General features: G+C 40.6%; 1 protein-coding gene across 4 annotated transcripts in view; it reads right to left on the reverse strand.

Moving 5' to 3' along the window:
* LOC121895088 (cadherin-4-like) overlaps positions 1-12,257 on the reverse strand; it is a 276,647-nt gene that overhangs the window by 19,562 nt on the left and 244,828 nt on the right. For all 4 annotated transcript variants that reach the window (XM_042407923.1, XM_042407925.1, XM_042407922.1 and 1 more), the window contains 3 exons: positions 11,980-12,117; positions 7,074-7,259; positions 2,726-2,982 (listed from right to left, as the gene is read on the reverse strand). In XM_042407923.1, coding sequence (XP_042263857.1) covers positions 2,726-2,982; positions 7,074-7,259; positions 11,980-12,117 — 581 coding nt within the window. The remainder of the gene's footprint in view (positions 1-2,725; positions 2,983-7,073; positions 7,260-11,979; positions 12,118-12,257) is intronic.

Consider the following 12,257-nt stretch of genomic DNA (forward strand, 5'->3'; position numbering starts at 1 on the left):
CACCATCCTCAGCTCCCACTCGTCTCCCTCCATAGTGCCTTCGGTCTTTTTTCACCTTACTTTCGATTTTTACGTCTCCCTCTAAATCTTCACTTCATCTCTCTTCGCTTTATGTATCTCCACCATCCATTTCCGAAGACGTACAGCTCTTTGTCATATGCAAAGACGTATGCCATAAATTACATGTAACACAAACTGTGGTGTCAAATTTAAATGTCTCTTCCAAACCTCCACACAAACAGTCATGTCAGCTTACAATTTGATTGATGGGGTTTGAAGGTTTCTACAATGAGCTCAAGTCTGTGTGATGAAAGTATGACGGTGAAAGTTTTATAGGGTGATGCAAACATTGTACAGGGTTTTAGCTGATTGGCAAGAATAAGCCCCCGAACGTTTCTTCAGAATAATGAGGATTCAAGAGACGGAGGGAGCAGCTGTGATTAGTGTCCGTGCTGTAATGCTTTTTTTTACAGGTCCTTTGATTTTATACTAATTTCCTGGAAAGTTTCGGAGTAATTTACAGACATTAGCTGTTAATTTTTAGGACATTTTACAGAGAAGTTGGTGCAATCTAGTACAAATTATAAGAAAAAACAGAAAAAAGTGATTTAGTCGCTAAGTACCCACTTGTTATATTTTGGTACACAGACAGTTGTTAATTTGTAAAAATTCTTAATAAATTGGACTCTTAACAATTCTTTACTTGACAGAAAATACATCGTTTTCAGTGTGTAGTTTTGTGTGTCAAAGTCCATAGTAGCCTATTAGGTTGTCTCTTAAACAACTTAATATAAATATAAAAATAAAAACTCAATAACGAGCACATTTCCTGTAGACTACCAAATTAGATAACCCTTCCAAAGAAATGTGTAAAGAGTTAACAATTACGCAGTAGCTACTTTTAGGAAATTATTGAAAAAAAATCCCGGAAATTAGTGGGAAAGTAAGGGATCCGTTAAATAAAGTTTTGGATGCTCAATCATCATAACAACTTAATATACTAACATATCATTTGACATACAAAACTACACACTATTTAGTATTTTCTGTCTGTTAATGATCGGTTAAGAATCAAATTAAGAAATGCAAATTAACAACAGTAAATATGATGACTGGTTAGTTACCAATTTAACACTTTTTTTCTGTTTCCTCTTATAGTTTATGCCAAATCGCACCACTCTACTGTGTAAAATGTCATAAAAATTAGTTGTTAAATACCTGCAAATTACTGCAAACATTTTCAGGAAAATTAGTATAAAATTTCTGGAAATTAATAGGAAAGACTTGTAAAATAGTGCGTTACCGTCCGTGCATAACAGTTTAGAGCAGATCCTATCCATATGGATTCAAACGAATGAGGTCGTGAATTTGCCATCTCTACAGCCCTGCTTCCTTATGTGGTGAGCACAGAGAAAGGAGATTTAGTTTGTGTCTGTGTTAAGGAGACTGTGATAGACCACAGCATGCTTGTAAACTTAATTCCATGATGTGCAGAACTGCAGTCTTGCACTGGTCATGGAAAAACAGAGAAGAAACCAAAGAGGTCAGAGTGAATTCAAGTGAAAGAGCGAGAGAAAGAGAGAGCAAGAGATAGAGAGAGAGAGAGTGAGAGAGAGAGAAAGAGAGAGAGCCCAGCTGGTGACTTTGGCGTCTTCCTAAATTATAATGTACACCCAATTTACTCTCATTTGCTGTGAAATTAGCTGGGAAATTTGTTTAGATCTTTTCCCCAGACAAAATGGGAGAGGAAGGGGCTGGTGGAGTGTGAGGGTTGAAAGGAGGTGGTATTAATGTCACACCAAACAGCCGTGTTATCAACTCAATTGCTGCGCTATACTGTGCCAGTTATAAATCACACAAATAAACTCGCTATAATCTATAGGGACACTCTACACGAGAGCGTGAGTGGAAACACGTGATCCTGCAGTTGTGTGATGGTAATGGAAAGGCTTCTCTTTGCAGCATCAATACTAAGCAAAGCATACTTAATAGATTACCTCTAAGTTTGCCATAATGCAGTCACTGCTACTGTCAAGTTGACAGCAGGACTGAGGAAAGGTCTGCTGGTCATTTAAAGGTTGGTTTACATTTAAAGTCCAGAGAGGCATTGCGCAGAGAAAGAACACTGCAGGTGGACATAATGCTGTGTCAGGAGTTTGGGCTCAAGCCAGCTGTTCTCTTTATTCCCCACCCTCCCTCCATCTCTCCCATTCTCTCTCTCTCTCTCTCTCTTTTTTTTCTCACTGTGTGTGTATGTGTGTGTGTGTACACTTGCATGTATGTGCGCATGCAATTTACAGAATACACACACTTCTGATTACACCAGAGACTATTACTCCCTATTAACCTTCTTACCCTCCTTACTCAGAGTTCTTCGCTGGCTCATAAACTTTGCACAGTAAGACTTTGAGAGATGGGTAATGCCAAAATATAGCTCCCTTGTTGAACTTTGACCCCTAACTACTGACATAGAACCTATTCAAGAGGCTCTTTAGCCTGCTGCTGGTGCATATGGAAGGATTTCTGCCAGATTTCTGCACTCATAATGCAGCTAGCAAGACCTGAAGGCTCAATCAGACATTTTTTTGGCTGACCATATGTAATAGAACTTATTTTATTGGATCTAAATGATTTTGCACCAGCAGGAGTTTAAACTAATGGCACACTATTAAAATTAAAACGTCAGAATTAGCCCAAAATTTGATCTATTGTATCCACTCAGTACCTGATTATCTGCTGCATCTGTAGTCGGTCGGGATCTGAGGCTGAGAAGGTTGTCAGGCTGGTACCAGCAGGGACACCCTCTTCAAAGCGGATGTGTTTTGGGTTCGTAGGGAAATAAGGGGGTTCATTGACATCCTGGACAGATATGGTGACTCCAGCTGTGGACTGAAGCGAAGACTGGATCCCACTGGCTAGGTGGGCCTGGTTGGACACCACCACCGTCAGCATGAAGGCACGGTTCATCTCAAAGTCTACTGGCTAGACGGTGGAAGGAAGGAGTTAATGACAGTATGAGAGAAGAGAAGGTTTAATTGAATTAAAGCAATTTAAACATTATCTTCTTCATTATCTTCTCTTTGTATACAGTCAAATATGGTTTGTAGATAATTTGATTTAGCATGAAGGATCAAATTACGCACTGTGTCATCAGTCATAGGCGCCTGAGCAATGGAGCAAGTGGAGAAAATGCATCTCTATTATTCAATTGAGGTAGCAAAGTTATGGTTTTGCTACCCCACTTTTTGTCTTTTCAAAATCATCATGCAGTCCCTGCAATCAGGTTATTATATTTAAGTAGCCTATATCAATGATCATTTCACTATTTTCAGCAAGTGACAAAAACAAGTAATAAAAAAAAATAACACCTTTTTGGACCACCCTTTGAGTTGTCTCAGTAGAACTCGTGGCTGATCGATACGAGTAGACTGACAGCGCAGTCAGAGACACACAGACAGACAATCAGAATGGAGCTTTTTCTCAAAGCGTGTCTGAATTAACAAACAGTGAAATGTTCAGTGGGGGAAAGTCACTTATTTAGACTTCTACGGACTACTTTGTTTTAGTTTAAGTTTTAGTCAGACTTTGGATAGAATTATTTTTAAATATGAGGACGTAGGACATGTAATGATCTCTTCTTTCATCTAGCCACTATACACTGCGTTACTATGATTATTCCACTCATTTTCTCATACAGGGTTGATGAGAGGCGCACATTTACTCTAAGGGGTGATTTCGCAGTAAAGTCTACTCCTCGACTAAAATGGCCCTTTTAAGTCTTGAGGGGCAAAAGTCACCTGAGTTGTGCATTAAAATAGTCCTTGATTTGAGATAATGTAGGTTAAAATGATCTGCTTTTGAAGTTATGATTATTCATTCCTGTATAACATTACAACTAAATCAGTTAGTGGTGCTATTGAGCCTCTAACAACCCCCACCACCACCACCACCAATTATGTAATTATGTATCTTCCAAGGTTTACTCTTTCATTTTAAAACATAACCAGGCACCTGTGTCATCAGTAATCATTAAAACAGTTTTCTTCATAGTCAGAATTTTAAAAAATGTATCAATGTGACACAACAAAAAACTACACTGCAGTATAAAAAGTTTGTGTCTTTGTTAGAATCTAATTTAATCACAAGACTGTCTGAATATGAAAAATCTGTACATAAATAAATATAAAGCAGGGACACACAATAACATGAACTCTTGTAATGCAATGAATAACCACTACTATGACTGTTTGAACAAGAATTTTACATTCTAATTAATATTTATATGTTATTTATTGTATTGTAATCATTATGTCCTCCTGTACAAATAATTTAATCTGATCTTTTTAGTGGGAAAAATATGTGAATCTTTATTAAATCATAAAAAAACAAATATATTCTTTACAAGGAAAAAAGAGAAAAAAACATCTCGTTTGGTCCGTGATTATACATGTGACTATATTACTATTATTATCATTATTACTTTTTATGTGCAAAGCTTGTCAAGTATTCAAGCATACGGTGTGTACTATAAATATTATGCTCATTATAGTGTTAAAAGCCCTGTCAACATTTCTTTCTCCGCATGTAGCGGGGGAATCTGTGTTGAGCCTTGTTGATGATAAAGGACATGATAAATGAACAGATGCCATGTCAAGTGGTCCCTTGATGAATTGGACCCATAGTCTCTCTAAAAAAAACACAACCAACACACACACATGCACACACCCTGAGAAGAGGCAGCAGGGCTTAGACTATTCAGGTGCTGTCATGGCTCTGCCTTTTGAATGAGTCAGTGTGTGTGTGTGTGTGTGTGTGTGTGTGTGTTTATGTGTAATCTACAGGGGGTTTTGCCGGCTGAGCCTAAACTAGAGTGACAGTTCCGTGCTCTCCTAATGAAGACTACACGATCAGGTTCAAATGACAACAACAACAAGCAAAGAAATAAAAAAGAGAACAAATATGCTGCTTGTAGGTACTGCTGGCACATTTCTAAATAGGCGATTGATTATTACTGCCGCAAGGCTTGTGTCTGTGGTGTGTGATGGTGATGGTGATGTTAATGACTTTGAGCACATCTGTATGTTGCATTGCCTGACTGTTATCAGTGGACAGTGGCAGCACAGCTCTGATATTAGAAAGCATTCTTAATCAGGCAGCTTGGTTGACAAGGGCACTGGAGTGGATGTGAGTGTGTTTAGTTGATGTTACAATTCGCCTGTGCATGTGCATGCACGTAGGTATGAGTAAATGTAAGCACACAGATGTGTATTCGTGTGTGACCCCATGGTGCACTGGGAACCCATTTGCAGGCTAACCACGCTCAAGGCTCTTTGATCTACAGCCAGTGGTATTCAGAGCACAGGGAGGTCTAGAGTATAGCTGTAGGCTATCTAAAACACACATACACGCTCACACAGGCCCTGAGGGAAACCAAAGGGGTGAGAGGTCAATAACACGACTTCCATCTTTTGCCCATGAGCCATCACATCTTACATCTCCTCTGTATTGCTTCACTCGCTCCTCTTTTTCTCTTTTACCTAATTTGTTCCACCTTACTCCAACCTCCCACCCCCACATCTTCTCACCTCTGCCCCCCCGCCCCTCCACACTCACTGTGATCTATGCTCTCTGCGGTCTGCATATCTCAATCCTCGGAAATCTATCTTCGCCTCACTTCACTCCTCCTCTCCACTCCCCCTGTCATCTTCTATGTTTATCATAAGCTGTGATTTACATATCTTAATGACTCATTTGAACCAAGCGGCTCTGTTTGTGTGTTTTTATGCGTGCTTGTTTGTCTACTGGCTCTATTACCGTTCACCAAAATGAGAACGCCGTCTTATAAACTCTCCAGAGAGTGGTGTAAATGTGTGAGATGTTCTGGTTAAGACCTCAGCCCTTGTTTACAGAAGAGCTCAAGTCCCTTGTGGGAGATTGCCACATACCTGGATGTCAGTGTGATTCGATGTGTCTGTGCTACCAGCCGCAGATGCCTTGGTAAAAAATAAGAATTCCAATGTAGCGCCTTCTTATGGCTTCTTGACTTTACCTATCTCATGTTGTCTGATGTGAACCATTCCAGCTCCCTCTCCCTGGAGCGAGCCAAAGCCTCTCTGTTTACTTGTTGAGACAGTCTATTTCTCGTTCTTCCCAGGGGGCGTCCTGTCTCTTATTTTATGTTTTCCTGATAACCTCCCATGGGTCTCGATGGAAGCTTATGGCTACCCGGCTGCCTGCTGAATTTTACATCAGGGAGTGCGAGGAATGGATTATAAAAGGCAGTCATCTAGAGATAATGAAGAGAAGCAAAATGCCAATGCTCATTGCTCAGGGTGCTGTGGGAATTATAGGGAGATGTTATTGCTATTTTTTTAAACATTATTGTAGGATAGGAGATGAGATTTGCAGAAGTCACACATACGAGGAGAATACCCCAGGGTTCTCAGGGTCACGCCAATAAACAAGTTATTTCTACAAAACATATGTGACATGATAAGTACATTTACAGGGAGCCACACATGGATTAACACACAAATACAAATCCTGAAGGCTGAGACAACAGGACACACATCTACACTCTCTTTACTGTCCATTTCCTGTATTTTTTCTTGTTGGTAAACGAGTTAAAACTCTCTGGACAACCTCCGTGTGAGAGGTTGAATGCTAACATATCGGGCTGTTACAAGACACAGCTTTCTTGTTGTTGTCATTTACCACAGCAGCTAGAACATTATGAGTGTATAAAAACCGTTGCCTTTGTAATTGAGAAATCAATACCTCATTTGCTACAGTGGTCTCACCAGCCATTGTGTTTAAGTCTGTGTGAGTGTACTGTATGAGCTGTTTCTAAAGGGCGCAGCAGTCTTCAATTCCTCATTTGGACAATAAGGGGCATCTGAAAGGCAAAGACCCCAGCCTGTCCCTATTTAACTCCGTAGTCTATTATTATTTCTTGTGACTAAATCCAGAGGGGATCTGACATTCAGCAGAGAAAAAAGAAATGACACTGTTTCTTTTCCAGTGACCTCTATAAGGCCAGAAGCTGAACATGGTCTGATAGGCTGGTTTCTTACCTTCACAACAGTCACCATGCCATCGTTGCTTACAGGGTCGGTGCGGATGGTGAAGTGCCCGGATGGGTCTCCACTGATGATCCTGTAGATGGCGTTCCAGTTAGGGGAGTGTGGTTGGTCAGCATCTATCACCGTCAGATTAGCCACCACAACATCCACTCGGTTCTCTGGTACCTCGCCAGAAAACTGCAGAGAGTAGAGTAAAATGTTACCTTGTGATATGTTGCTTCAAAATATCTTTATTTTGACTGTAGCTGAGGTCTTTGGGGATCCATTGAGCTGTTTGAGTGTGGCAATTTCTACAAAAAGCCACTGACTGCCTAACTCTCGTTTCCATTTTTTCTTAATAGAGGCAGTCCTCCTTTCAGGTTTTCAGGTAGAGTAAATTTAATGATTCTGCTTTTACCACCGCTGAGTAGTAAACAAGCAGTAAACACAGTTGCACACCAGCAAACACATGTGCACAGGAGAGTTGTTCCACTTTCAATGTTCCCCATCGTTGATGAGAAATAATATTCTATTTCTTTGAAAGCCAGAGTGACAAAGAAGGAGAAAAGGGATGAACAGTAAGGATTCAGCAATGGGGAGGGTTGAAACAGCTGTTTGAGTGTATACCAGTAGCTTTTAGTTGTCCCCTTGCTGTACAAACACATGTGCTTTGTCCTGATAAGCCTGATGAGGAGTGAGCCGCCGTCTGTCATGTGTCTGTTATGGTGGGGATTGATCAAAGCCATACAGGCTCAGGGGATAAAACCCACAAAGACGACCCAACAGCAGCAACTGTACCGCTACCTTGTAAAACACAAGTTGACCGCAGCTCCACCTACACGAGTAACCCATCAACTCTTAACCAGTCATGCAAGGTCAGAGGGTGAGCATGATGGCGTGTCTTCACTTCATCTGGAGGCAACAGGCATGTAGCACCATACAGTCACCATGTCACCATGGGTAACAGGCGTGGAAGAGCCACTGAGCCGCTTATGTGAGTGTAGGATATCAAAGAGCAAAGCCCCAGACCAAACACTCCAACGGACCATAATACTCTGCCTGGCAACCCTCGCATCACCCAGCAAACAGCCGACAGCAGCGGGAAGATTAGGGGGCTGTGTCAGGAGAGCTATTCAGAGACTCAATGACATTCTTAAGACAACAGACAAGTCCGGGTGGTCCTGATGCACTGCCTACATTGGATAAGTAGGCAGGCTGTCGTATGTTTATGTCAGAGTGAGTGTGTGTATGTGTGTGCTTGGACAGTTTATTACTGTGGTTTGGTTGAGGGACTCCCCAATGCCAATTCAATAAAATAAAACTTCAGAGATGACTCTTAAGCTCCTAAGGGCCCTTGAGAATTTTCTTTCTCAGCACACAGTAACAACTAGGGTCAAGTGTTAACCAGATCTGATGGAAGACTTTGAAGGGTCCACCACAGCTCTTGCTAGTTTATGATTCCTCCTCTCATTCATCCTCTCTTTATAGAGTTGGGGAGAAATATAAGCCTTTATCTATCTATCTGATAGGCAATGTTACATGGCAGTTTAAACATCCCTCACACTTATAACCATACAACTCTCTATCTTGAGTACAATCAATTAGCAAATGAAATTGTTCATTGTAAAAAGGGTTAAACATGTAATACTGTGAAAAACAACAACTTTAGGAGGTACAGTAAGTCAACTATGAGTCCCAAAGAGCATTGCAGTAAATAACCTCCACTCCCTAAACTTAAAATTATATTGTCTATGATATTAAATTGCAATGGCGAAGCATTCAGAATGTGCTTAAACTCCAAAGGGCAGCACACATTGATGGTGTATGAAACCACTGTCCTATTTTTCAGCACTGACAAGTGCCAGATCTCCAGAAAAGCAGAAACTTTATCACATTCACTCCCTTGATTGGCACATTGGCTACTGTACATTGACTAGTTCTATATTACGTCTGTATGACCCATTAAGTGTGTGCTATGGGGGTCAACTGACATCAAATAACGCTCTGCAACACAGAAGATTTGTGTTGCAGTTTAATTTTGCAGCTCTTAGAGTTACTGTAATATTATGCTGCCCCTCAGCACACCAAAATAAAGCACAAAACTTGACAAATGCAGTTGACATGAACATTTTCCAAGAGACAATAAGCTTTTCTATCTGGAGTTGTATTCAGGTTATATTTAAGAGTAAACTGAGAAATATTTGAACCAGCAGTTTCTTCCAATTCTAGTCAACTTTATGGTTGTTCTATCTCCTTAAGTCTCCTGCTTTTATTTTTACAATATTGAGCTTGTGGGGTCAGTCGCTTTTGGGGAAAAAAACCCAAAACAAACTTGGGTTTTTTCTCTTTCTTTTACTCTCTAAATGATTTATTAGCTGACTGCTATTCTTCTTCTTACTGGTTTTACGAGTGTACTACAGTGGTGTTTGTTTCAACGGTAAATTGTTGTACTTTGGTGTTTTTCAGCAGAGGCTCAGATTTTCTCTGACCAGGTAGTTTTTCTTTCCATGATGCTATATGTTGTCCCAAACTGCTGGACTAAAGGAAAGCAGTGGCAAGCTCTTTGATGGTGATTGGCACAGAGTGCAGTTGGCTTTCTCACAGCACTTGACAAAACACCTCTTGCCAACACCCTCGCCCTTCTGTCACTATTTTGGCAGCGGGGAAAGACTAAATGAGGCAAGGGGAGGTGAGAGGAGAAAGAGGAGAAGTGACAGGGAACTTCATCATAGGAAGTTTGTGAGGATGGTATAGGATGGAGGCCAACGAAACACAGCAGTAAATCCTGCACAGAGATCCCCCTGATTGCATGATTGTAGGTCTCTTACATATAACTACAAAACATCCCATACCGTATGAGATACAGTCATTGCTGCAGTATACTGTATGCATAAACAAACAAAAGAGATAAATAACTTTTTTAATTCTGTCTCATCTATCTGCATCACAGAAATAATGTAAGCATGTATGCACCCTGAATAAGCACCCAAAGCCTTCACATCCACACATACACCACCCTTTGCCGCCTTGAAAAATAGGCCAGCCTCTGATAGGCATGATGAAATATTAATCATCAACATTAAAGACAAATTCCCCAAACTTTATATTTCTGGGACACATTGAATGATCTATGGGGTTTATTGCAAACACTAAATATTTGCATAATGGCCTGTATTCTCAACAAAATGGCTTTTATGTTATCCCACCACTAAAATGGGTGATTTATGAAAGGAGTGGGTAAAAGTGTTCTGCTCATCATGGTTCCAAATCCTCCACTAAAATTTATCATCAATATCCATGATAGTATTAACTTCCCTCTGTGGCGATGATGGAAATGCACTTAAACATGGTGGAATACAGTTAGAGAATATTAATCTATTACTGGCCACTATCATCAATACGCCACCATCAGTGGAGAATCTTAATGCAGGGAGGGGGGATGCCGAGTCAGGAAAGGCCTCTGATTTACAACAGGGCATGTCTATGCTTTATCACTGCTGCTGGAGAAAATAGCTCCTGAGACCAAATAATCCTTCATTCTTTCTCATCACACCATCATTCTCTCGTCACTTTTTCTTCTCTACATTTTTCGTCTTGGAGTCTACATGGTGGTCCACTCATCAACTCCTCTCCCCTCTTTGTTCTTTTTCTGCTCACCATCTTCTCTGTGTGTTCTTTCTTTTTAACTGCCCTCTCTCTGTACATTTCCTGCTGTGTATAATGTAGCAGCTCTCTGATGAGCTCCATGGCTGACACATGCTTAATGCCAATGCTAACTCATCATCATAAGGATCTTAATAGCCCCCAAGGCAAATGCTAATGCTAACTCCTCTGCTACTGCCTCAAAGAGCTGAACCTACTGTACTGCTGATGGCGCCTCAGCCGCTATTCCTGCAGTTGCAAAGCTAAGCACCTTGTCTACCCAACAGGTCAATGCTCTTTTCACTACTGACAGGAAAGCACACATACTGAATAATTCACCTGAACCCCTGATGCCATACTGACACCTCGAAAGATTTTTCATCATAACATGAAACTAGAATGCAAACAAACAGACTCCACTTTGGTGCTTTTTCCTCACTTCTCTGAACAAATGCATATCTCTGGCACATCAAATAATACCTTTTTGCTCTTGAGACTTTCAATCAGAAATAACAAATGTGATTCTTTCCACTTTCTGCTGTCAGTAAGAAATACTGAGGCCACAGCTGTTCCACCTGGACATCTGAAGATTTTAACACCGCGAACGACCAGAGTAAGATCAACCCAAGAGGGAGTGGAATGAACAACAACAACAATAAACAACACTAAATCTCATTCCTCACTACTTCATTCGGTGATGATATTGCTGAATTGCGTCACCAGTGATATGATACATTACATATAGTGCATTACTTTGGACTTTTAATTTTTACCTCATTCTCAATAATGACCTTCTGTAATGTAATCATCATTCTAAATATCACTATCACGACAACAACCATTAACAATTTGCTGGCTCTAGTTTTCTTGCTGATTAAAGTCAATGATATGGATTAGTTATTTCTGTGTGTGTGTGTGTGTGTGTGTGTGTGTGTATGTGTGTGTGTGCATCGTCTACAAGGAAATGAGTGAGTACTCTTTGCACTGCACAGCCCTCCTCCTAACTGTCCTTGTGTAAATCTTCCTGTGTAACAACATAACAGTCTTGTAGTCATTTCCTTTCTCCTTTTCCCTCCTTCCATTTCTCCCTTCCTTTTCATTCTCATTTCCATCTCTTCCCCATTCCTTCTCTCTTCTTCAATATCTTCCTATCTCTATCTTTTTGTATTTCTTTGTCTCCAACATACTCATCATTTCCATCTTCCTCCTTGAACCCTCAAATTTCTCCTTCTGTGAAATGTTACCCTTTCCCATTTCCTTATTTGTAACAACTCACAGTTCTGGAGGTCAGCATTGGAGGATTGTCGTTGATGTCCGTGACAGTGATGATGGCAGTGGCTGTGTTGGAAAGGCCAAAGTTCAGGTTGCCCTCCATGTCAGTGGCCTGAACGATGATGGTATACTGGGACACTTTCTGTAAAGGCAAAAAAAGAGGAAAAAAAAAACAGTTATTCGTGTGTAAAAAGCTTTCTCTTCCTCGAGTCTACAGCAACAGCTACAGACTGTGACTCCCAGAGGAAAAAAAAGCTGAGCCTGTGTTCTCTTCTATACTAG

The sequence above is a fragment of the Thunnus maccoyii genome, chromosome 4, assembly GCF_910596095.1.
Source record: "Thunnus maccoyii chromosome 4, fThuMac1.1, whole genome shotgun sequence".
Lineage (NCBI taxonomy): Eukaryota > Metazoa > Chordata > Actinopteri > Scombriformes > Scombridae > Thunnus > Thunnus maccoyii.